Source organism: Corylus avellana, chromosome 1 (assembly GCF_965113065.1).
Source record: "Corylus avellana chromosome 1, dhCorAvel1.hap1.2, whole genome shotgun sequence".
NCBI lineage: Eukaryota > Viridiplantae > Streptophyta > Magnoliopsida > Fagales > Betulaceae > Corylus > Corylus avellana.
The window spans coordinates 20,002,605-20,029,880 of NC_142490.1; the positions used below are offsets into that span (position 1 = coordinate 20,002,605).

At 33.6% G+C, this 27,276-nt stretch overlaps 2 protein-coding genes across 2 annotated transcripts; one reads left to right on the top strand and one right to left on the bottom strand.

Moving 5' to 3' along the window:
• Window positions 1–3,675: 3,675 nt before the first annotated feature.
• Window positions 3,676–7,084, bottom strand: LOC132170777 (protein SRG1-like). Its single transcript, XM_088518974.1, has 4 exons — window positions 6,830–7,084; window positions 6,484–6,727; window positions 6,003–6,328; window positions 3,676–4,094 (listed from the first exon to the last, which is right to left on the bottom strand). Exons 1-4 carry the CDS (start codon window positions 7,082–7,084, stop codon window positions 3,831–3,833), a joined length of 1,089 nt encoding a protein of 362 aa, XP_088375100.1. The 3' UTR covers window positions 3,676–3,830.
• A 13,535-nt stretch (window positions 7,085–20,619) lies between these two features.
• LOC132170780 (xyloglucan endotransglucosylase protein 1-like) lies at window positions 20,620–22,124 on the top strand. Its single transcript, XM_088518172.1, has 3 exons — window positions 20,620–20,907; window positions 20,993–21,186; window positions 21,557–22,124. The coding sequence occupies exons 1-3, from the start codon at window positions 20,626–20,628 to the stop codon at window positions 21,957–21,959; spliced, it is 879 nt and encodes a 292-aa protein (XP_088374298.1). The 5' UTR covers window positions 20,620–20,625; the 3' UTR covers window positions 21,960–22,124.
• The last annotated feature ends 5,152 nt before the right edge of the window (window positions 22,125–27,276 follow it).

Sequence of the window (27,276 nt, forward strand, 5' to 3'; positions counted from 1 at the left end):
TCTTACTTCTATACAGTTGATATGATCAAACGTTTACTTATAAATATTTTTCATTACAAAGAATAATTAACAATGATATTCTTCAGACGATTCAAGGCCATCCACGTATAATATATATATATATATATAATGTATTTCCACATGTGGGGTTCATTTTTTTGGTTGTTGTTTGTTTTAACGTGAGAGTTCGATAAGGACTTGGTAAGGCACAAACAATCCTAAAGTCTTTAGATGATCAGAAAACTTGGCGAATTTACAAAAAGGAAACTACTTGAAAAAGCTAAAGATGATCAGAAAAATGAAAAGAGAGAAAATGATGAATAATCTACTGTACGTGTAATTTCGGTTGAATGACATGATGTTTTTCCTACATGTAAAATGAAGAAATATTCAGGATCTTCCCAAGAGAGTCCTAGAGTAGGAAACCCTAGAATTCCTGAATTTCCTGCTATAAGTAATTCTTCCAGAAAGTTCACAATCAGGAAACAATTGAGATTTGCTCTAGCTAATATCGATCAGCTAGAGTCACCACATAAGATCGAGGTCACTCCTGCTTATGAAACTGCAATCATGCCATGGTAAAAACAATTACTTCATTACGGGAATGTGGGTCATGTATGTGTTTAACATTACTTCAACATTGTTAATTTGTACTTTAGGTCAATTAATATCAAATCTAGTTATCAAAGTCTAATCATTTAACCATTAATGTGGGAACTTTCTTTAAAGCTATAGAAGGCCAATCAGAAAAACTGATTCAAGCAATATTGGAGCACTGAGTGTTAATTAGGTTGTATGTTGGCAAATTTTTGGGGACTTCAAATTGAGTTAAAAGAGCCATGCAAGCATTCAAGACTAACCAAGAAGCTTGATCACAAACTCGGTGGATGGCTGGTCAAATGTGATCTTCAAGGCACTTTAAGAATTGAGATTCGAGAGCTTTGATCGCGCGCAGAAAGTTCGAACGGATGTCTTCAAGATGTTGAAATTCAAGTTCTTGAGAGGCTCGGTTGCAGTGGTGACTTCATTACATTTGAACGAGGTTGAAGCATTGTATATATGGAACAAGTTACCACTAGGATCCTCGGTCGTAATGGCTATTGCAAAATGATCAAACATAGGTGTTTTACAAGAGCTACAGAGGTGCCCAGTAGCAATTAGCCCGGTCGTAGAGGGTTCAAACTCAAAGGGAATTGAGATAGATCCTAGGCGCTCGGTTGCAACATTGGTTGTACCACGTTCAAATGTCACCGGCGAAAGAACTGTGAAACCCTAGCTAGCTTGCGTTCGAACGTGCGACTAACCCATTTGAATATGACTTGCAGCTAAATTACATGCTTTCCTAGGATCTATATAAGCATCCTTATCAACAATTTTTAGAAGAACTTAAGGCCATTGTTTTGTGCTCTTGGAGATAATTAACCTTAGTATCCTTTTGCTTTCATTCTTAAACCTTTCTTAGACTTTGTTAAACCACACAAAAACAAACTTTCAACCACCAAGGTTTCGAGTTTCAGAGAAGACTTAAAAGAAGATTGGCCAGAGTTCTTGAGCTATTGCAGTATGCAACAAACATGTCGTTTATTGAGAACAATTATCTTTACTACAAAGGTTTTGCAAGTATAACTTATTGTAATTTTAATTTTTTATTGTAAATAAGTTTCCTAGGATTTAGCTGCCTCATAATAATTTTACTTTTGAAGAATTCTTTAAAAGGTTTTGATGTAGATCAGACGACATTTTAGTGTTGGAGTTCAAACTAGCACCTGTTTGATTTGCCTGAAGAATGAACCGTAGAATTAGACTAGATTTGTATTATTTTAGATTTTGGTTTGTAATATTTCAGTATTTTACTTGTTGATCGCTCCTATGCCGAAATGCTTGATGTTATCGTTATGTGAAGTATTTGAGTAAAATAGAGCGGAAATAAAAAAATAATAATATGAGTTGAAAACTAAGTAACCTCAATAATATATATTTTTTTATAACAATAATACGTATCAAAGCCTCCAAATGTGAGAGAATATCAAATATAAATTACCGTCTCAAACAACTACACACAATTGATATGCATAAGTCTACCACTACAAGCCCTTCATTCAACATCTCAAGATCTGTGAACAGCTCTCACCTATCATCTCGATAAGCTGGCTAAACTGTAAAACATCGGGATGTTTTACATATAGGAAAGTAATTGCGACAGTCCACAACTTAATATGTAGGTAATCAATAAAACTTAGCCAATACAGTGAGCCTGGTTTAATCGAGAATTAATCAAAAGATTGATTACTTTAGAATTTGGATGTATTCTGAAGAAAATTTGAATAGTGTAGCCTTTGTTATCACGCACTCATAGAAAAGAAAGCATGTTTTGAAAAATGGTTAAGGCACATGGGGTCTAGTGAAGGAAATCATGTTAATGAAGTGTACATAGTCATTTGTAGTGCGTAATCGTCATTTATATGGTCTATTTCTGTCTTTTCTCATTTACGGTAGGGTTTGTGCATCTCAATGGACCTTTGGTTCAACACCGATATACCCAAGCGAGGTACAAGATCAAGCCACCACTAATGGTCTGACCGCGTTCGATCTCGATTGATCCACACCACAAGCGATGCCGCAACTGCAAGGCATGACCACAATCCGTACATGGCCCCATTGGTCACTAACAACCATTGGATCCAAAGTTAATCAGAATAAAAATAAATGTAGACCATAGGGTCGAGTTCCTAATTATACGGGTATAACCACCATCATCATGAATGTTACGCTCGGAACATATTAGTTATGAAGTCACTAGAATTAATGTAAAGTTTATCAAAAGATAGACATGTTAAATGAAAAAGCATTATTTTTTTTTATGGTTCATGGGCAATTACTTACTTCGATTGCTCATTCTCAGTTGATTCAAAAAGACAAAAATACCCTTTATAAGATTAAAAAAAAATATCAAGAGAAACGATAAAGCCACGCAACAAAGGCATGTATCGAACACGTACGCTATATATCATGAAAAGCTATCAAAAGGGTCTCTTCGAAGCAACAACCACTCTTTTTTGATGCCTTAAATATTGGTGAGATTGTTAACCGTAAAAGCAAAGGTTCAAGGATGGTGACGACAGGAAAAAATCTAGCAAGACCCACAAACGGAATTGGACCTACACACGTACAGCTTTGCACCTTTGCCCCTGCTATTATTAGCTGCCGACACAAAACTGCTTCCACTAAAGTCCCTCCTGGCCCCCCACCCCCCACCATTTTCTTTTTGCTGGTTTTACATAAAATTGATTTGTTCATGAATGACTTCTTTTCACATACACGCCACTTGTGAATTGTGATACACTGACATTGGAGTAATGCTACAAGTCTATTTTGCGTCCCTCCAAGAATGACGTGATTCTTAAAGTTATTATTGGACTTATAATAGATTATTATTGAATTTTGATCAAATTGTACGTAATTTTAAAATCGATCCACCTCAGATTTAGAATGAAACAAAAGAAACTTCTAAAATTACTTATGAAATTAAAATTCCCCTCAGATTAATAAAAAGCAATGTGTTGTAAACGTTTCTTTCTTAGTAACTTTCCAAAAGCTAGCCAGCTTTAAATTTGTGATGGGTGCACTCTCACGTACAGAAGAACCAAATTTTATTCTACTTTTCATTTCCACAAAGAGAAAGACATGACAAGAGTTAATGGATGTCTACCATTTGAACACGTACATCACGGGACACAAGACTTTATTGCCACACCCACACACCATATGTAACATTATAGGATTCAATTTCGAAACTATCATGTACTATTATACATGTGTTGTATATTTTTTCAACCATTGTTGCCTTCCCCGATTTGTATCCTCATGTTGTCCAGTGACTTTCCATTCATGTTACGGGAGAAGTAATCTTTGACGTATTCCTCCATTCCAATCCTTTTAAACAATGGTGGGGTTTCTGTGTTTAAAAGACTTTTTGCAGGCCCTATCTCTGCATCCAATTTGGGGTTGAAGAACATAGCGATAGATATCCTTTCTTTCTCTGAATTCACTGTTGCTCTGTGCTCAACGCTGGTGTAGGCTCCATTGCTCAAGATCTGCAAAATGACATTAAATTGGATGTTTACAGTATGTTATGATATTAAAAGCCTGTTTAGGTGTGTGTTTGAGGGATCTAAAAGTGTGTTTAACACTTAAAAAGTCAATTTGAAGAAAAAAGTACTCGTTTGGTATAAACAAATTAGGGGAAGCTTCACTATGACCCCTTAAACTTTCACTCGATTTTACAAACCCCCATGAACTTCCAAATCTCTCATTTTGGACCTCTGAACTTTCAATTACTCTCTATGTGGACCCCTCCGTCAGATTTTAAACGTTACATGACGTTTATACCTCTGACTTTTGTATAAAATTTTAACTTCCAAAACGTTTTTTATTTTAAAAAAAAAAATGAAAATCAAGGACATTTTGGTCTTTTTCTTTTGTATTTCTAATGGTTAAAATTAACGGAAGGGTTCTAATTGAGAGTAATTGAAAGTTCATGGGTTCAAAATGAGAAATTTGAAAGTTCAGGGGGGGTTTGTAAAATCGGGTAGAAGTTTAAGGGGTCAAAGTGAAGTTTTCCCAAAAAATTAAAAGCGCTTAATTTTAAGGGTTTAAAAAGCCTAAAAAAGACCAAAACACACTTTTGGCAAAAACTTAAAAATGAAGCTTTGTCAAAAAAGTGTTTTTTTTTTACTTAAAAGCTCTATTTTTTCAAATACAATCATAAACATGCTCTAATTAGTGTCTCACATAGCTTAATTAAGCATTATACAATCTTAATCACGTAAATATAGCTCTAAAACACCATTTCCTTATAAGCCAGTTTTCAAGGGTGAATTATATTTAAAGTGGCCGCCATGTCGAGTATAAGGTCAAATGGGTTCTAACTTCGTGATTGAGTCACAGAGAGAGCAAGCGATAGGCTAGCCTTAGTACTATGTATGGGAATAGTATTATAAGTCATTGAATAGTACCAGTGATAGGTGAGTGGAGTTGCACTAAAAGAAAAGGGCCTATGTATCATTGGGTCAGTGTCGATAGAGTATTGGACTGCTGTGGATGTTAGTGGTGGAGCGTGCATGGTAGTACATATATAAAAAAAATGCTATATACACTCTCTCACTCTCTAAGATTGCACGAAAAATCACAATTAGGGGACGAATCATTATTGGATTTTGAATTCACTAATAATTTTCACTGCTATGTTAGAAACTTTGTACTTAAAAGTGTAAGAGTAAAAGTATGTGTAACATATTATATATATATAACATTTTTGTGTTGGTTCCTCAGACGCACGTACATATCCTCCTGAATATATAACATTTTTGTGTTGGTTCCTCAGACGCACGTACATATCCTCCTGAATATTAATTATTGTTCAATAATATTTGCTATTGATAATATAAGCTAGGGTAACTGAACCCTGGCCTAATGATCCACTTTAGAAAGCTTAATATTTAATCAAAAGTTGTTGCAGTCAAGTCAAGGGTGGGGCAATTACACCTGATCAGTTAGGGAATTGATTTGTACTTTAGGATTTATATTTCATAATTCTTAATGATTAAATTAAATTAATGTTTCTATATGAAGAATTGGGATTGACTTCTTAGAATATTTTATTATGTAGTAATTATTTATAGTTAAAATAATATATGGCAGAAAATCTGAATTAGACCATAAATTTACTCGTGCATCACGTAACAACTTTTCTACCATATTTGGAAATGATATTGGACCAATAAAAGTTAAAAGAGTATGATTGCTAAAGTTTCCAAAAACCTTGACTAGATTCAATATACCACATGTTTTCTTTAGAAAAGGAAATAAAAATGGGGAGAGACAAGTAATTTTAAAAGTTTCTCTTATAGTCTCAAAAAATGAGATGACTTTTAAAATTACAATAATAATCAATCACAAGCTCAATCATCGTTACTCAGGAGAGACAGAGAAGTATGACAAACCTCCATGATGTCTCCTACGTTCACAACGAAGGCATCCGGGAGGAAGCTCACCGGAATCCAACCCCCATCTTTCTTTATTTGGAGACCATCTACTTCATTAACTTGGTGGAGGATGGTGACGCCGGTGAGGTCGGAGTGGGGGCTGAGGCCGATGACAAGTTCTGGTTGTGAGCATGGAGGATAGTAAGTCATCCTTACTGATTGCAACCCATCTTCAAACAACTCCTCAATCTCTCTTGTATCCATCTTCAGAGCTTTTCCCATCAACACCATAAGTGTCATGGCAAGCTTTCGCAACTCCAACAAGTATGACTCTAAGGTATCCCAGCAAGATGTGGAAAATGTCATGAAAGTAATTAATCCTAAGTGGTTGGTAATTGGCGGAAGCCTGAGCTTTATTTGACCCGTGTAGAGGAGGCGTTTTACACCGTGTCCCGGAGATCTAAATATCATGAAAGTCAAGGGAGAGAGAGAGAGAACCTCAAGGATGGAGGGAGCTCTGGGAATAAATATGGCTTTCTTTTGTGAATAGGGTTGACTGTCATGTAGAATCTATCACCCCAGTCAAGTTTTTGACCTTTGGATCTGATAACTGTTCCATAGCCTTCAACATCACCTGGCTTTACCTTGAATTTCATTTTCTCTTCCATGGGAAGCTTGAAGAATTCTTCAATCTCATGCTTCAACTTCTTTAGTAGTGAAGAACTAACTCCATGGTTCACCAACTGTACATTAAAGAATCCTAATTAATCAATATATATTCAAAGGGAAATCATATTTAAATATAAATGAATTAACCAATAGTTAAATAAAATTGATAGAAGAACCTGAAAAAATCCCCAGTCTTTGCAAGTTGAACGCAACTTCTCTACCTCTAATCCTGTGGCCTCCCCAAAGGCCAATTTTTTCATGTCAATTGTGGTGATTGTTGGCAAAGTTGTGCAATCTGCAGAGAGAGCAAGAGGCTGTTGATGTGGACAAATATAGCTCTGGGGGATGGCTATCATTTGCTCTTTTGTAAGCTCCATGACACTGAGAACTGAATTTGAGCTCCAATAGCCATCTGGCTCCAGTGAGGCCATTTGCTATATACCAGCATTGCTTGCAATGAGTATTATATATATAGCTTGAGAAAGCTTGGAAAAACATTATTTTATGCATTAAAACATGAAAAATAATAAAGTAATATATAGTTTGTGGATATGAAAAATTGAACGGTTGTGAGCTAGCCTCGATGGTTAATTATTTACTTTTTTTTTTGACATGTTCGCACAAAAAAAGGGAAGGGGATTCGAACTAGTGACCTCCGCTTCATGAGGCATGGTTCCAACCGATTGAATTATCTTTTGGGGACCTCGATGGTTATTTACTAGTGTGACATACAAAACAGACAAGGGCGGAACTAGAATTTTAGGTGTGGGAGGGGCAAAACTAAAAGAAAATGCTTTTTGAAGGGGTAAGAAGTTAATTTTGGAGAAATTTGTATAGTTTTTTTTAAAAAACAAATTATGAGACGACCAAGTCTTCTTCATTCAGCCCAAACCTCATAAAAAAGTAAATAGCCAAAACTTGAAAGTCCAAACAGTTGGTGAACAGTTCAAAAATCCAACCCATCTCATACCCATTTAACCCACAACCCATTTGCTTCTATATATAAACCATGCATCAACTTAAAAAATAAAAAATAAAAAAATTAGAAAACTTCACGAATCCTCTAAACTTTCATGCGTTTTGAGATGACTCCTAAAAGTTCAAAAACTCTCAATTTCACTCTTCAAACTTTTAATTTGATGAAATCTACCTCCATCCGTTTGTTTTTGGTGTTAACTCCTAACGAAAGCTATTAAAAATACCAAAATACCCTTAATTTTTTTTAAAAATTAATTTGAAATTAAAAATAAATTTAGAATTTTATAAAAGTTTCTGGGGTATAAAGGTCATTTCAACCATTTTACTGTCTGTTTTAATGCGAGAGGGGGGAGATTACATCAAATTAGAAGTTCAATGAAAGAAATTGAGAGTTTTTTAACTTTTGGGGTTTTTCTCAAAACGGGTAGAAGTTCAAAGGGCCTTTACGAAGTTTCCCTAAAAACAATTGTCATATGGAACACGCCTAAGTCAAGAACTCATCTCTCTATATAGTAATTTAATCTTAAATCTTAATATATTTTTTGTTTATGCTTTGACACCCCGAGAAGAAATCCTCATGTCATCCCTAGTGATATATGGATATAGTTATCAATTGGTTTTAAGAAAATTTATTGGTAATTCAATTCACTTGAAATTAAGGATATGATCGACAAAAAGCCATGGCTCTAAGTTTCATCCTTCCGGTATATTTTTCATATGACAACGTTATAAAATGCTTTGTTCCCCCACTCCCGATGGAGAATTTGTGTAATTTTGATGACACAATCTTGGATTATTTATGGAAACATTCAAATCATTGTCATATATTTTTTTTTTCTTTCTATTCTATTCAAATGGGGAGGGGGAAAGGAATGCGGGTCTTTCCCGCTGTGTTCAAATAATTAATTATCAAATTAATTAAGGAGAAAAGTCACCCTCAAAAAGTTCAAACTTTCACCATCAAACAGCACCACGAAGTTTCCCCAAAAACAATTGTCATATGGAACACGCCTAAGTCAAGAACTCATCTCTCTATATAGTAATTCAAACTTTCACCATCAAACAGCACCATGAGCTATTCTAGCTAGAGGAATGATAGGGACCCAACTTTTTTGCCCAACAAAAGTCCAACTTTTGCCTTATTTATTTTTAAAAAATAAAATAAAATAAAAAATGGAAAAAATGTTTGAAGCAACCCTATCTATTTTTTGTCTTTCTTTTATTTGGTATTTTAAAAAAAATGAAAAATGGTATTTTTTTCATAATGATGTCATTTTTTTCAAGAAAATGTCATTATTATGAAGAAAAATACTAATTTTCATTTTTTAAAAAATACTAAATAAAAGAAAGGCCAAAAATAGATAGAGTTGCTTCAGACATTTTTTCCATTTTTCATTTTGTTTTTTTTAGAAAAAAAATAAAGGGTAAACGTTAGACTTTTGTTGGGCAAAAAAGTTGGGCCTTTAGCATTTCTCTTCTAGCTATATCAAATAAAAAATTGAAAGAGATTCTTTCTTGCTTAAAAACTTTTTGTTTATCACATGTATAGTTGACATTTAAACACTTGTCTTAATTCATTGCCTCAGAAGTCTCTTCTATGCATGTGATTAGGAGAAATTCAGCTATATTTATATCTTACACCTCCTCCTCCTTCACAAGTTATTGTGCAACCTTCAGTGAGTAGTCTTTATGTAAGGAGATACTAAAATTAAATGTACTTAATGAAATATGATTTCAAGAGTACAAGAATACTCAAAAATACTCAAAAGATTAATTGCGGACTCAATGATTAAGAGATAATGAAATAAAGTGATAATAAATTTATTTTAACTTTAGTTTCATTATGGATAATTTTTTTGAACAAATTGTATGCTCTAACATGCTCCTTGATTACAATATCATAGATACAATTATTTGATATTTTTTTAACCCAAACTTTATTTATGACACTTAGTATATGGCCTCTCTAGCTAAATCATGAGCGGCTGAGTTTGCATCCTTCATTACATGATCAATCCTCCAAGATCTCAATTGACGCATCCCCACTTTGATTAATTATATGATCAAATTTGCTTTAATTTTTGCTCTCAATTTTAACTGCTTTGACAATTTGCAAGGCATCTCCCTCAATAGTATGTTGCTATTCATGAGTGAATGGTAACACTATTCAAATGTCGATATTTTTATGAATATGGACATTTGAACAGTAAAACGTATAGTGACTTTTAAAAAAATGCTACTATTCCAAACGTCACTATTTTTTTTTTTGATAGTAAGGGGACAAATGCAATTATAAGAAGTTAATGAAGCTCTTGATTAATCAAAATAAATAGTAGAGTGTAATTACAACTTTTTAGTATAACAAGTCATGAGATAATTACCATTTTGGGCTTGACATATTGATAAGCGTTCTAGACCCATTGGAGCTACTTTATTTTCCCTTTAGGACCCTCCTCAAGTTGATATTTACCATCTTGGGCTTGACATATATAATTGCACAATGATTATATAACTCCAAGTAGGGGTGTGAATTGGTTGTGTAGGACTTAGTCTTCCAAGTCCTAATCTAACTAGGAATATTTAAATATCTATTTAAATGAGTGTTGTGTATTAGAGCCTATTCTATTTGGTCACAAATCAGAATAAAGGAGAAGATTCAACACGGAACTTGTTCTAAAGAAGAGACCAGTGATCCACTGAACTAGCTAGAAGCTATCGCTTCGGGTCTTAAGAGCAAACCCTAGCCTCCAAACATGGTCTCAAAACTGTTCTTGAAATTTCAAAATTTGAAGAACCAAGAGGTCTTGAAGTCTCCAGTATCAATGAAATATTGCCTTTCTCTATATATTGAAATTGTAAGTCATTAATATAAGCTAGGAGAAAAGATATGTTCAAAAAAAAGTCAACTGCCAATTAATTTTGTTAGCGGCCAGTTGGATAGTTCCACGTTTGAGCTGGATAGATCCAACTTTAGGGGTTCAAAAGACACTTCAATCAACGCATTTTGAGATCCTCTCATTCAAAACTTCTTTCAAATGAGACTGCGATCGAGGCATTCTGGAAGTTGAATTAAATTGATTCATGAATTCAATCAAACCCGATGCAACTAAACTTATGTTAGATCATTCAAACTTTTGGTTCTTGCTCTCTTCTTGAATCCAATTTTGTACCGACTCAACTCTAAACAAAATGAAGTATAACAACCCAAATCGTGTGCATATTTTGACACTAAATTTGCTAACACTAAGAGCCTGTTTGAGATTGCGTTTGAGAAATAAAACTTTTAAGTCAAAAAACGTGTTTAATCAAAAGCTTTATTTCTAAGCTTTTGTCAAAAATGCATTTTGACCATTTTTAGAACCTGTTTGGTATTGTGTTTGAAAAATAGAGCTTTTAAGTTAAAAAGAGCTTTTGAGCAAACGCTTCATTTTTAAGCTTTTGCCAAAAGTGCTTTTTGGCCATTTTTAGGCTTTTTGGACCCTTAAAAACGCTTTTAATTTTTTTACCAAACGAGTATGTTTTTCTTTAAACGGGCTTTTTGAGTGTTAAAATCACTTTTAGGCCCATCAAATGCAATCCCAAACAGGCCCTTAGGCTTTTAGGACCTTTAAAAGCGTTTTTAATTTTTTTACCAAACAAATACTTTCTTTTTCAAACTGACTTTTTGAGTGTTAAACGCACTTATTTTAGGCCTCTCAAACGCAATCTCAAACATGCCCTAAAACCTAATACAGTGTAAATAAAAAGGTCCTACCTTAAAAGAGGAAGAAAAAAAAGAAAAAGAAAAAAAAAAAAAAAAGCTAATTAAATGGTTCATTTCTGTCTTTTGTGAAAATTAAGAAATTGATGCAATTCTTAATTAAGAGATTGTGTGTAGTTAATAGAGAGGGTGAAAAATGAAAAAGAAAGAAAGAAAAAAAAAAATTACTTTTTCATCTTTGACGATTACCCTTTTCCCCATTTACTTTAGGGGTCTCCATGTGGATTACGTCTAGGGAGATTTAAGAACAAGAATATTACATAAGATTACCCGCAGCAATTTTCATCGCCACAATATATATATACGAGAATGGAGAATCCATGCATGACCTTTCGGCTTTCCGCAGGAAAGTTAATTCTGGTGTACGTTGGCCAGATTGTCTTGCGGCTACAAATCAATGTCGCCGCAATAGCCGTATAATTCACAAAACCTGCGCAGAAAATCTGATCCTCTTTTTGGGGCTGCTTTTAGGTGGATATCTGATCAGATGAACTTATACAATCCTCCTCGGAAGATCCGTCATTCTTATTCGAAAAATTAATTGGTATTCAAAAAGGAAGTTAAAGTTTTTATGACATTCCAAAATGCACTCCACTAGACATGTTCTAATTAAGAACAATCTATTTGAGCAGAACGGCAAAGATTTCATAATGTTATAGAATCAAACAAAAGTGTTATTTTTAAAGGTTGGTTCGTATCTCTCGAAGTATATAACTCGGTATAGTCGGATCCTTTGACACACAACTTTCTAGAATTAGACTATAGTGTTTACCTTCATTGAGGACACAATTTTAATAACAAAGACTAATAGAACAACCCTTTTAATCAAAATAAATTATAAAATGCAATAGCAAACAATCATTGCTGTTGGGGCAAGTATACACAGAAAGAGAAAAAACAAAGCTCAAGACCGAATGAAGAATCAAAAGTCATCAATAAGACAAAATAATGACCATATCAATTGAAGAATCAAAAGCCATATTAAAACTTATTAATGGCCAACGGTCAAGATTGCTTTAGAGTAAAATGCTATCTCGTCTCAAATAATGGTAAAAAACGTAAAGCTTATGAATGTCTTAATAACAAATGGTAATAAGCATTTGAATATTAGAAACCATAAAAACTGTAAGAAAAAGCAGGGCTGAAAAAATAAAGCAGGTTTGTAACATTAGCATCTCAAAAAAATTTAATTAAAATTTTTTTTTCCTGCTTTCCTGCTTTTGTAATAAGGCTCTGTTCTCTCTTCGATCTGCCCATTGTTGCTTTGGTCTAGACCCTTGGGTTGTGGATGTGATTGATATTCTGGCTATCAGGTCGAGAAGGAAGAGTTTTGGCTTGGAGGTTCTTTGCTCTCAGAGTCGAAGAATAAGAGCTACCTATGCATTGGAAGGAGTTTGGTGCAGATCTGCTTTTAAACCTGATGAATAGTAATGGGTTAGCAGATGTTTTGTAATGGTTGATTGGTATGTTGTCGACATATGTAGAGCTCTTGTCTTTAGCTATGATTTGCTTTTAGAGCTTTTTGCTCTGTTTGTAAGAGCACTTGCTCGCGACCTTTTATCAATGAATATGAAATATTTTTCCTTCCCAAAAAAAAAAAAAGACAAGTAAAAGTTAAGGAGAAATTTAAGATCATGGGGGCTAGCTATTATTTTATGATAGAATAATGTAAATTACATTTTTATTCCATAATTATTTCACAATAACTTTTGAATTTATGATCTGATAAAATAAAAATAAAAATAAAAAAGATAAAAATTTAGTCAAATCATGACCAGCTAGAGACACAAATATTCTTTCCTATCCCAAATAGCCTACTTACAAGTGCATGTCGAGTAATTAATGCTTGAATCCGTCGTAGTTGCGTGATGGTTTATATTTTCATCCACTACATGTTTCACTCTCAAAGTGACATTTTTCTAAGCTTATGGATAACAAAACGTGCTTAAATTCAGATTTTTCTTTTGTAAAGCTGATGCACATGGTTTGACGAATATGCCATTAATTGGTGATTTTACTACTCAACAAACCAAGCACGTTTCTGATTAAGACAATCAACTTGATCTCAATCTGTGGGACAAATTCAAACCCATTTGTATAGTGAAATCGTCATTGGTGATGCATGAGATATAATTAATCTCCCAGCAGCAGTTTGCCAAATGGATGAGTGCTCGAGGTTAGGCGCTTGCCCAATTTGTAAAGAATTGTAATAAAAAATGAAAAGTATGAGAAAATAGCAGAAGGAGAGAGAAAAAAGACGAGAATTTTGGAGGGAGATGCCTATGATGACGTAGTCGTTCATTACTAAGAATTGTTCTAAGGATTAATTGATAAGTTTACAATACAAATGATCCATGTTTATAAAGAAAAAGTTGCCGGTGAAGATAATATAAATAAGGTCGATTTGACTACAATCAACTAAGATAATAATATAAATAAGGTCGATTTGGTGTTTTCTTTTAGACAACAACAAGAAGAACTTCAAGATGAGGGAAGATCTAGATTAAAGTGATGGTAGAGATTCTTTGCGAAGAATAAAATCCCTCACTGTTTGCCCTTTCCTTGTGTGACTTGGTGTTGTACGAGAGTCAAATATTGCCTTGCTTATTTGGTTTAAAGCTTTCCTAGCATGGTAGAGCTCCTTAGCCATATCTGTCGAGACTTTATGCTCTGATACCTGATCTTCATTATCTGCAGCATGTGCTGCATAATTGACTGTACACCCATTTTTAGTTGATGCTATTGATGTGGAAATCATACCGTTAACAATGTCTACGATGGTGTGTTCTTTATAAGATTTTAGAAGAAAAAGAAATTCTTTTATTTCACTACTTACAAATAGTCTATTATATAAACTAGAGAAGAGGGAGCACATCTCTTGAATCACGGCCCAAATCATGCATAGTCAGCCTTTTTGACTTTTGAGATTTACTATACAATAAATCCAGAATATTCTCTAGATTTGTTCCTTTAACACTCTTCCGCTGCTTGTGAGGTTTTTGTTTTTTATTTTGTTTGTCATAGCCTTCAGGTTGATGATGGATTTGTTGTCCTGACCTTTGAGTTGAGGATGAAATAGATCGGTGTGGGGCTTAACTCTCACGGTCGGATTTTAGTTTATAGTTGTTTTTTTATTTTTATTTTGTATTTAAGCTACCCATGTCCTAGATCTAGTCTGTACGAAGCAGCTATGTTCTTTAAATATAATTGTACATGGGTTAGCAGAAACTTGAAGTCATTTTTATGACTTTGTAGTCTTCATAGCTTTTTGTTATGATTTTTCAGAGCTGGATGCTCTACGTTGTAAGAGCTTTATGCTTATGAAATTTCATCAATGAAAGTTTCATATTTTAAAAAATAAAATAAAAAATAAAAAAACTAAGGAAAATATATAGAAATCCTATATTCTAACACTATACAACTCAAATATTTTGACTCTAACATGATAAATTGTTTTAGAAAAAATTTCACAAATAATTTCCTGTTTGGTCGGGTTTTCCAAACATATATAATTTCTAAAAACTACTTTTAGATAACAAAATGAATATTTCATATATGATAAATTTAATGGTTTTGTTTTTTCTAAACTTGAATTAAACAGGAAAACAAAAATCAGAAATTTGGAATAAGAGGGCCATTTCCCACCATGCTCTCATTCTTTGGCTTTCCCAGCTTTTTACCAAAGTGTTTCTAAGCACCCATAAATAGTTCTCTCCTTCACGTATCTTGTGTCTTTTATGGATAAGAGAAATTTATCCACCGAAGAACAAACAACACAAGCTAGAATTTCTGTCAAAAGGAAAACTATACATGAAACAACAATCCTTATATAAAAAAACTTTGGGAAAAATATAAAAAAGTCCCCAAAATTAACCGCTGTTTGCGATAGAGTCCTACAATGTTCAAAAGGTATTAAAGTAGCCCATCAAACTACCAAAATGTATAAAAAATGTCACTTATTTTTTTTTATATTCCTATAATACCCCTCGTCTTTTAACAAATAAAATAATAAAATAATTGTAAAAAAAAAAAAAACCAAACAATTTTTTTAAAATACAAAAAAAAAGGGCGAATAAAAACAATTTTTTAACGGAATTTGACTCCAGGGTGTTTTTTTTTTTTTTTTTTTTTGTAGAATATCTTAAGAACCTTTGATTTTACATTCATACAACATGAAACAATTTGTAATTTAGGTCAAATACACTGACTAATTATTTATTTATTCTAAAAAACTTTTTTTTTTTTTTTTGTATTTATTCGTCCATTGGTTTTTTTTTTTTAAATTATTTTATTATTATTTTATTTGTTAAAAGAATAGGGGTATTATATGAATAAAAAAAAGTGGCATTTTTGATATATTTTGGTAGTTTGATGGGCTACTTTAGTACATTTTGAACATTGTGAGGCTCTATCGCAAACGACTGTTAGTTTGTGGCACTTTTTTATTTTTTTCCTAGCATGTTATTTTAGCTGAAATGTACCATCAATGATTTAAATATTTTAGGAACTTTCAATCCTTTGTTTTTTTGTGCTATTTAAAGTTAATTACTTTAGGCAAAGGCCCAGTTGATGGGCTTATAGTGTGCAAGCCCATTAGTGCTGCCTATGCTAAACTTAGTTAAATGAATAAAGGCCCACTATATTAGTTTTTTTGGCATCTTTATTTAATGAAAATGGTTGCAAATTCTCGTAAAAAACTGAGTTCCAGCTTTCTTACCGTGTAATATTTGGGTGTTTTATTTGTTTTGGAATGCAAATTTTTACTCATCCCAAAAAAAAAAAAAAAAAAAAAAATTGTTGCAAAGTAAACCCTAATACTAAAACCTTAGCCGCCTCTCTTGCAACGTTTATAAAGAGCCATATTTCCCGTTTGGTATGCGGAATGATTATTCCATTTAGAAAAATTATACATATCGGGTGTTATGGAATCTCGATATATAGTTGATGAAATATGAGTTATGCGAATTGGTAAAGGGCCAATTTTTTTTTTTTTTTTTTTTTTTTTCTAATTGAATAAGGAAAAAAAGGCTACAGGAAATTGGTAAAGGGCCAATTATGTGAAGCTTTTTGTAGGATAGTTTGCTGGGTTTTTTATTGTGGAAACTTGGGTTGCATGTGATGTGATGGTGTTTTTTGGTGGTGATTTTGGAAGCTAACCGATTGAGGTGAAGGGGCAGATTGGCCGGTAGCTCTTTTGTTTGGGTTGTGGATTTCGTATATTGAAAGAAATGAAGAATTTTTTTTGGAGTTGATGGGATTCTTGGATGTATTTTAACGGATGTTATGGTGTTTTATATTCCACAAATATGTTTGTGATTTTCTTTTTCAATATTTAGATTTGCAGAAAAATTACGAAAAAGAATTAATGAATTTTTTGAAAAACTCATTCAAGTCCTCAAAGAATTGCTATTTATTTTTTATTTTTTATTTTTATTTTAAAAGAAAAATATGTATTCTTCTTAGTAAGAAATTGGCTATTCTTAGGCCTGGGTATCGGTTAAAACGGTCCGGTTAAGGACCTTATTGGTTATTAACCGATAATTTTCGGTTAAACGGTTTATTAACCGATACCGAACCAATAAGAATTTTAACCGATAATTTCGGTTAAAACGGTACACGGTTAAACGGTCTGGTTAAACCGGTTAACCGATTTAACCGAGAGCTTTATATTGATTTATTTTGTTGAGCCAAAAACCAAAAATGAGTTTTTTTTGACTTTTGAGAGCCCAAATACTTTTTGTTAGGACCCAAATATTTGTTTTTTGGGCTAAAAATTGAAGCTTTTTTATATTGATCCACTTCAACCTTTTTTTTTTTTTTTTTTTTTTTTTTTTTTTTTTATATATATTATAAAATACATTTTTCCAAAGCAAATGGACTAATTAACATAATGAATGCTAATTAGACTAGCAAAACTAGTTAATGAAAAATGCTTTTACCAAAGGCAAATAAATTCCATCAAATGCCATCACTTAAAAAAAAAACAACAAACCTACCCAAACCCAAATTAAAATAAGATTCATTAATGAATAATAAACAAAGTATTAACTAATTAAAGTCACTTAGCAAAAGGAAAATAAGTCATGGGCAACACCATTACACAAATTCGGAAACCTATGTCACTTGTGGGAATTTGGAAACCTCTCTAAAAGACTAAACGGCGCCGTTTTGGGACTAGGACTAAAAAAAAAAAAATTCAGTTTCTTATCGGTTAACCGATAAGAACCCCTTAACCGGACCGGACCGGACCGAATTCCGGTATACTTTTTTTAACCGATAAGGATATCGGCATATCGGCTACGGTTTATATCGGTTCGGTTGAAGCCGGTAGACGGCCGGTTAAACGGTAACGGTTAATTTGCCCACCCCTAGCTATTCTTAAGAATGGTATACTCCCAAATAAATAGTCACTTTATTTTAACGCATGATCTATTCCGCATATCCAGTGTGACCTAATTAAGCCCCATTTGACACGTGAAATAGACTCTTAAAATGAAATAGCTATTCCACGTGAATAACTATTCTTCTATTTGATTATATACCATTAAAAGGAATAAATATTCCCTATATATATATATATATATATATATATATATATATATTCTAGAAAAAAGGAAAGGAATAGCTTTTGATATGAATAACTTTAATTTCCCTTGAAGAATGGAATAGGTTATTCAAAAAAATCAAAATTTTTTTTTTCCTCTTCACACTTCAATTGAAAAAAAAAAAAAAAAATCACAAAATATTTTATGAGTGCCACAGCTTCTGCTCAACCAGATCGAGGCAAAGCTTCATACTCTCTCTCTCTCTCTCTCTCTCTCTCTCTCTATGTATATATATATATCAAAATATTTTATGAGTGCCACGGCTTCTGCTCAACCAGATCGAGGCAAAGCTTCATACTCTCTCTCTCTCTCTCTCTCTCTCTCTCTCTCTATATATATATATATATATATATATATATATATATTATTCAACACCTGTAGAACAAAAAATTGAAGTTAATTAGGATGACAAACACACACACATATATATATATATATATATATATATATAGAACTCCGTGAGATGATAAAGTTGGCAACTTGCAAAGCAAAGCACCCACTTTATTTTTCTCAAGAAATAAAGCAGCTCACGTGTGTTCTCGTACTTCGACCCCTTTGTCCAACTCTCAAGTCATCTTGATTCCTTCTTTCTATAGCTAATTAAATCAAGCTGTCTCCTCTAATAAGAAAATACAGCCTTAAAACACCAATTATGTTGTTGATAACACCTCTCACAAAATGATATACACAGCTCATTCATTCTGCTACCTCTGAGATATGCCAAGATTGCTTCCATTACAAGGACATGTCGTCTTCCTCCATTGTTGCAGGCTAACTTTTCTTTCCATCTTTTGTCCCGGTAATACTCCTTGTATATCTTCTTCTACACTAAGATTAGAGCCAACAATTTTTTATACACGGAACCTGATACGAACTCAACACGAAATTAAAAGGTTAGGATTGAAGAGTATGACCCGTTTAATTAAATAAGTCCGGTTAGGATTGACCTATATGATCTTATATCTATATTTTGACACGATTTAAACCTAACACGCGATATAATGACATATAATTTTTAACATGACATGCTAACCCAATACAAAATTAGAGCATTAGAATTGAGAGATTTAATCTCGTTTAATTAAATTGATCAACTTAAAGTTAACCTATATAAGGTTCGTTTCGGATTGCGGTTTCAATAAGTAAGATTTTAAAAATTGCATTTTTGAAATTGTAAAGGCATTTGGTAAAAAACATGTTAAAAAATGTTTTTTTTTTTATTATCAAATATTTATTATGCGAAATAGTGATTTTAGTTTAAATTCGTTTTTTTTTTTTTTTTTTTTTTTTTTTTTTTTTCAATTAAGCACCTCTTAGCCTACTTATAGAAATAGCAATTTTTTTTATTTTAATTTATTTATTTTAGACTAAGTGCTTTTTAAATCGCAATATTAAACGCCTTACATTTTGCGATCTTTTAAAAATGCAAATTATTCTTATGAAACTGCAATTATAAAGGCACTTATAATCTTATATATATGTCTCAATATGACCTAAACTTGACACACAAATACAAATTAACTTCCCTACCTGCAAAGACCAGCTACTATATATATATATATATACTTGAAAATATTATAGCTTATTCTGGAGATAATCACACAGCAATTAAAGGTAGCGTAGAAGATGGCGCCAGGTCATGTGGCCATGCAACATACGCGCGTTTCTGTGATAGCTAGCCAGCTCCAACTCTTATTTCCATGCAACCTCTTCAGCCACATCACTTTAGGAGCCTGCACGTGTCCTCTTGCATGATGTCAAATAATTTATCCTCTCTATATCTCATCACATATAATCATGCACAAAGCTTCAAAATTGGAGAATGTTACATCATATGCAGGCACATTGCTCTGTGCCTTCCTCGGCTGTTTTGCCAAGGCAAAGCCAAATCGGTGTGCCCTCAGAATTTCAAATCAAAAGGAATGAGAGGATTGAGATTCTCACTTTCAAATTTATAAATTTTGAGCAGTTTCTTTCATTTTTAAAGCATCTAAAATAAGTTATGTTTTAGTATTTAATAAAAAAATATGGCTTATTAAATTCTTTTAAGGTAGCTTTCTCATTAAATGCTGAAATATAATTTATTTTATACGTTTAGATGAGATAAACGGCTGGAATTTATTAATTTGAGAATCTAAAATTTAAAAGAAATTTTAAGAGATCCCAATCCACAATAAAATACATTTTTTTGTAAAAAAAAAAATACACGATTTTAAAGATAAAACTACAATTTTACGGACCTTTAAATGCTATATCCCCGTATACTCCAAACTCATTCACAACTTTCTTATTAGCTAAAAACACTCAACTGCCAGCTCCATTCTCTCTGTATATTTATTAATTTTAAAAACGCACAATTTTAAAGACAAAACGGCAATTTCACGGACTTTAAATGTTCTATCCCTGTATACTCCAAACTCATTCACAGCTTTCTAATTAGCTAAAGACACCCAATTGCCAGCTCCATTCCCTCTGTATATTTATTGATAATTGTACACTACTTCTTCAAGCATCCTACACCCTTCGCCACGCACACCCCCTCTTTCTCTCTCCATTACCTATAAATTCCTCCTCCCAACACAAATACACAATCTCACCATATTCCAATTAATTCTCGCGATCTCTAGAGATGGCAGCATACATTTGTCATAGGATTTCAGAATTGCTCTTGGTTTCACTCTTTGTGAGCTCCTTTGTGGTTTCTTCTGCTGGCACTTTTGATGGAGATTGTGACATCTTGTGGGGGGATCATCGTGGGAAGATTCTAGATAATGGGAAGCTTCTCACACTTTCACTTGACCAAATATCTGGCTCTGGTTTCCAATCCAAAAGAGAATATCTGTTTGGAAGGATCGACATGCAGCTGAAGCTCGTCTCTGGTAACTCTGCTGGCACCGTCACGGCTTACTATGTAAATCTCTTATCTCCATTTTTGACATATATTGAGAAACAAGAGAAAATTTGCTAGCTCCAAGTTTGTTCTTTAATTTCTGCAGCTATCCTCAGAGGGGACTAGTCATGACGAGATTGATTTTGAGTTCTTGGGGAACTTGAGTGGACAGCCTTATATCGTCCACACAAACGTCTATACACAAGGGAAAGGGGAGAGAGAGCAACAATTCTACCTCTGGTTTGACCCAACAAAAGATTTCCACACCTATTCCTTTGTATGGAATCCACAGCTAATTATGTAGGATATTTACTTCTCACATCATGTAATCCATGCAAATTTTGACCTTGACCCGTGAACTCGACATGAATTTCACATAAAATTAGTGAATTTGGAACTTGTTTATTTAATTAAATAAGTCAGGTTAACATTTATTTATATAGTACATAATTCAAACTTGTCATGTGACATTTATAGTTGACACTTTTAATCAGCAGACCCGTCACAAACCTAACATAAAATTAGCGAGTTATGATTAAAGGGTTTGACGTCACCCAGTCCTAAGATTCTTAACCAATATTTTGAATATTCTAGTACACCATTAATTTGAATATTCTAGTACACCATTAATTTAAGTAACATTTTTTGGTATTTCTCTCTCTCTCTGCAGTTTCTTGGTGGATAACACCCCCATAAGAGTATTCCACAACGAAGAGTCCATTGGGGTTCCCTTCCCCAAGAGCCAGCCCATGAAGCTTTACTCGAGCCTCTGGAATGCAGACCAATGGGCAACAAGAGGTGGGCTTGTGAAAACGGATTGGTCCAAGGCTCCTTTCACTGCCTACTACCGCGACTTTAATGCTAATGCCTGCGTGTGGTCTAGAGGCTCATCTTCTTGTGGTTCAACGTCAACGAGCTCCGCCACTCTTGGTGGTTGGCAAACTCAAGGGCTCGATGCAAATGGGCGAAGACGACTCAGATGGGTGCAAAAGTACTTCATGATTTACAACTATTGCACTGATTTTAAGCGATTTCCTCAGGGTCGCCCACGTGAGTGCCGGCGTGCTAGCTAGCTCTTCATTTGAAACTGAAAATGTTGTTTGTAACTTTGTGTGAGTATATATATATATATATATATATATATATATATGTGTGTGTGTGTGTGTGTGTAAGGTATCTTTCTGCTATGGGTTGTATAATATGTTAAAAAGTATTTATTATATTATTAAATTTATGTATTTTTAGTGTTATAGATCAGTTATATATTTTACATTATAGGCTTCATAGGTTAAAAATGGAGTTTGAGCGTGAGAGAAATTGTTAAAGTATTGATAAAAATGTTAAATTCATCTCTTCCTATAAGCTTAAGCTTTGAATAAAATGAAACACGTCAAGTCAACATGTAAATACATTGTCCAAATTCTAATTACCTATAAACTGGATTATAGAAATTTTGTTTCAATTTGGTCTATTAAACTGATATCTGTCTTAGAATATGCGATTCTCACATGTATAGTAGGTGAGAATTATGTGTTTTAAAGACAAATGTCATTTTAATAAATTAATTTGAGAGAAAACTCTCATTTTTATATTATTTGGTAGTCTTGTGAGATCAATAACCATTTTCACAATTCATTCTCTCTTCTTTTACCATAACCATTTTCATTTCATCCAATTAGAATATCAAATTCTCATTGGATAAAATGCTTGAAAAAGTTATGAATAAAACATGATCAATTTGGAACAACAAAATTTTAAAGAGCATGGTGACATTTACTTGCAAAGAGAATCGGTTTTTGAAACTTAATTGGATGAGAACTTAGATTTCCTTCATTCCTCTCTCACGTGTGCCTTGGAGTTTTGGTGAAAGGAATTTTGAGAGAAAGCAAGGGATTGCTGAATGGATTGAAGGTTCTAGACTTCTAGGAAAATTAGGGTTTTTGGGTGAAGTCTCCAAGTTATGCAATTTTTGGAGTAGTTTTAAGAAATTTGAAACTCAAATCTTGTTAATCATTGTGGCATGTGAGTACGAAGGATTTTAAGTTATTTTGAAAACTCAATTTGTGATAATCAATGTGGTACATGGTTTAGGAGAGATTTTAGGTAAGTTTTTAAAATCAAAACTTTGATGAATGTTCCATGGTAGAATATCATCACTAGGGAAGATTTTTTGTTTTTGTTTTAGTTTCTCTTTTTTTTTTTTTTTTTTTTTTTAAAATAAAAATAAAGAAAGGTTTGCATGTTAGGAAGTCTAGAGACGTCAACACATGGGTTCATAGAAAGGGTTATCTTTTCTATTTAAGAGACTGGCCCTAAAAACAGCTTAGCCGGAGGTAGGATCCAATGGCTAGAAGAGCATCGCATTTCGCACGATGCCCAGTATGCCCTTGACAACCCTTAAAAATCCGGAGGATTAAGTGTCTTCCACCCCCGATTGTACTCATAACCGCATAAGGTCTCTAAGGTGAACAACATCTAGCCAATAGAACAATGTAGGCAAGGAAAGTCGGCAAAATGGATCTATAACCTTGGGAAAAAGATTGGCTCTAAGATCTGGTCAAGGGGTTCCCAATTTTTTTAGAGGCTAGCTAACTGGGCTATAGGAATTCCTACAACCGAGAAGGCTGGGTTTTAGGTTGGTTGGCTAAGCATGTGGTTTTGCTAGGGTGGTTGGATTACTTTTTCGAAAATCAAACTTTTGAGCATGCATGCACATATGTGGAGTTAAACTTTTGGCTAATAAATTTCATAAGGAAATTTTGAGAGGTTTGAATGCTTGAGTAGTGCTAAGTCCTTAAATAACTCTTTCCCATCTTTGATAGTTGTTTTGAATTTGAAATCTAAGAGAGAGCAAGATGGAGAGTTCAATAGGACTTAGCACCAATCAATAGGACTTCCTTTCTAATATGGAGAGTTCATTTATTTAAAAAAATAAAAAATAAAAATTGATATGCTTCCTCGAAAAGAAGAAAAGTTTGGACAAATATGAGATTAATTAACAAGTTAATTTCCTAGCTAGGAAGGTAATTAATGTAACAAAACATACATGAAGACAAGCATGCATGGAGTTTTTGTTCCTGTGCTCAAACTTTTAACCTTAACAATGGTTTTTCAAAATGTACAGTTTTTTAAGAAGACAAGTCATAAATGCAAATATTCAATCAAAGTACGTTGTCGGCCGGTGGGTCAGTCATCAGAGTCGTTGGCATGCATACAATGGAGATTAATTTGTCGGCAACCTCAATATTCCACTCGGTGGAAATATTCAATTTGAAATTCTCTACTAAAAATAAGGTTAAAAGTAGAGAAAAGTAAGAAGATATAAACACTCTACATTAACTACCACAGATAATTACCAAAAAAAAAAAAAAAAACTACTACAGTTAATTAACTTTAAAGCGTTATAAAAACTCTGATCTAACGAGACAAATCATCAACAAAAATTGCAAAATAACATGAACCACTCGTAGTATTAAAAATAAGGGAAGAGGTTCTAAACATCAGAATGAACTATCGGTGTGTTTGGGATTGCGATTTCGTTAGAATAATCTGAATTTTTAAAAGATATCTCAAAACGTAAGGCGTTTGATATTGCAATTCAAAAAACACTTAATTTAAAATAGAAAAAAAAAAAAAAAAAGTGATTTCTATAAGTAGGTTAATTAGGGGTACATATTTGAAAATGTGCGAATTGCACAACAAATATTTGATAATAAAAAAAATACTTTTTAACATGTTTTACCAAATTCTTTTGAAATTTTAAAAAGTAGCGATTTAAAAAATACAATTTTTAAAATCCCACTTATTAAAACCACAATTTTAAATGGACCCTAAATCAAAAGGAGCAGGTATAATCAACATGCTATTATTAAAAGTCAATGCCAATTGTTTCACAAATTGACAAAAAACACAATAAAAAAAAATTGGTGGGCACTCTTATACATATAAGCTAATAATTGTACATGTCCCAAACTTTAGTGATTAATATAATGGATGGTGATATGGTAAAGTACTGATAGGCCCCCTCCTACCACCTCTCTCCCTTATTAGCACAGGATCCTGTGAACAATTCCATTGCTGATACCCCACAAAACTCCATCAGGGTTTACCTAGAAATTATTTTCTTGGTGTCAAGATAGAGCAAGCTGGCCCCTCCTTCATGGCTCCACCAGGCTTTGGTAATTTAGTCCAAGAGCCAGAATTTAATAAGTTGAAAAGGACGAACCACTTGTGAGTGAGAGAAAATGGAAAAGTAAAGTAGGTTGTACAGAAAAATAGTGACCTCATGATCAATGTTATCTAATAGCTTTTGTTTGTTTTTTTTTTTTTTTTAATGGAAAAATGCAAAATCACTTCATGATTTACTTCGTTTGCACTTGAGAGCTCCTACTATACGGTCAGTGCGTAAAAGACCACTTTTACAGCACCCAATATATATTTGACATGTAACGGAAGCACAGTTTATGGAATAGGATGAAAACACGGGATTTCTTCTTCTTCCTACGCAAGTTTCTGCCTTTCTTCTTCATCTTCCATCACTGCCGGGGAGATTTCGTCTTCAGACCCACTGTTTCCTCTTCCACTTTTTCTCTTTTCTCTCTTTCCTCTTCCCTCTCCCCCTCACCGACGGGCTGCCACGGGTGTTTGTGGCCTGTTCAATTTTTTTTTTTTTTGGGGGGGGGGGGGTTTTCTAATGGGTCTTCTCTCCACGGCTGGGTTTGGCCGTGACCTAGCCGTGAGTCACCCTATTCGGCATCTTTTTAGCCAAACCCAGCCTCAAAACTCGTTTCTAATGCCTAAAAACCTGTTTTTAATGCCTTAAAACTCGTTTTTGAATTCAAAACTAAAACTTAAAAGTGGAAGGTTAACCCTTTAGGGATTCTATCACTCTAAAAAGATCCACAGGAGAGGGCTTGTTTCAGCAGACTCACAGGTATCTTGTGCAAATCCATGTAGAGGGCTTGGTTCAACAAAAATCTAGTGTATTTTGTTGTAGGTTATTTTTGTGCATTTTTTGTACTTTAGGTGATGTGTTAGGCTTCTATTGGTTGCTACAAAAGTGGCATTTTGCAGACCGACCTGATAGAAGGTTTTTCCTTTGCAATTACGTCTACTTGGCATTAAAGCGAAACAATTTAGTTTTATAGTCAAATTTTGTTCACCGACTTAATAAATTCGGATAACGTGAAATATCAGAATCAATAAAATTATGACATTTGTCCTATTTAAGTCCGTATCACACTAATAGAATCTATTAAATTTGTAAACGGACTTTGACTTTGGTGACTAATTTTTTTTTTTTTTTTTGGCATATCTCAAGAACTACGAGTTCAATTTTATACTACATAAATCTAATTATAAATCACTAAAACCATAAGGACTAATTTTTAATTTTTCCTTTTTTTCTTTTTCCCCCTTGTAACTTTCATTAAAAGACAGACAATTAGATTTGTATAAAATTTGTGTCTATCATTGATTAAAAAAAAAGAGTCGTGTCAATATTCTTAAAGTTGAGTGTTCTTGATTGGGAGTAGGTAGGATTGAAGCATTTGGACTCTGGGTTTTCTTGGAGCTATGGAAACAGAGCAATCGCTGGGGAGCTCTCTCCCTGTTCCTTGTGTTAGTTCTTGTGTTGGCTTAATTCAGTTCCAAAATGCAGATGTTATTGTTTACAGCTCAAACACTGATATAGAATGCTCAGAATCCAATCTCCACCGTTCATAATGTAGATTCATGTGTTATGAACGTCCCTGCAAAATTTCAGCTCAATCGGACCACAAACACCTATCGATCGGAGCTGTTGATGAAGACTGGACAGGCCGGGTCCGGACCGCAATTCCCCGGGTCCGGACCTCATTTCCAGAAACGAAAATCTTGCTCCGCAAAGCCGTGTCCGGACCGCCCATTAACATGTCCGGACACCCCGTAAGTTTTAGGCCCAAAAACATGATTTTAAGTGGGTTAGGTCTAGGGTTTTGTCGGGGGTATATATACATCATTATAGAAGAGAGAAGCACGAATTTTCACCCCTAGAGAGTTCGTGTGAGGCTGTGCTTGAGTGATTATTTTGTTGTGAGCCAAATTGATTCCTCTTAGAGGATTTTTGTTAGTTTTGATTGTGTGCTTAATTAAAGTCTATCGGAAAGGTTCGATAAAGGAGAATCACGTTGAAGAAGATTGTGAGCAAAGAGACGAGTTGTAGGCTTGTCGATCTTATAGAGCCAAGGTCTTGCAAAGGGTTGTAAGTGTTCCTAGTGTCTGTAATCTCTAGATAATTTTTTGATAGTGATTTCCTGGGTTTGGCTGCCCCGGAGAGGTTTTACTTTTAGAACGTTTTCTAAAAGGTTTCCTCTTCGTAACCAAAATATCTGTGTTTGCCTCTTTATTGCT

What these genes read in the sequence shown, in the direction of transcription:
- LOC132170777 (XM_088518974.1), bottom strand. Translation starts at nt 7,084, where the DNA reads ATGGCCTCACTGGAGCCAGATGGCTATTGGAGCTCAAATTCAGTTCTC. An exon ending in AGAGCTCCCTCCATCCTTGA is followed by an intron (nt 6,329 to 6,483) that starts GGTTCTCTCTCT and finishes CCACATCTTGCT; the next exon opens with GGGATACCTTAGAGTCATAC. An exon ending in ACGTAGGAGACATCATGGAG is followed by an intron (nt 4,095 to 6,002) that starts GTTTGTCATACT and finishes GTCATTTTGCAG; the next exon opens with ATCTTGAGCAATGGAGCCTA.
- LOC132170780 (XM_088518172.1), top strand. Translation starts at nt 20,626, where the DNA reads ATGGCAGCATACATTTGTCATAGGATTTCAGAATTGCTCTTGGTTTCA. An exon ending in GCACCGTCACGGCTTACTAT is followed by an intron (nt 20,908 to 20,992) that starts GTAAATCTCTTA and finishes TAATTTCTGCAG; the next exon opens with CTATCCTCAGAGGGGACTAG. An exon ending in TGGAATCCACAGCTAATTAT is followed by an intron (nt 21,187 to 21,556) that starts GTAGGATATTTA and finishes CTCTCTCTGCAG; the next exon opens with TTTCTTGGTGGATAACACCC.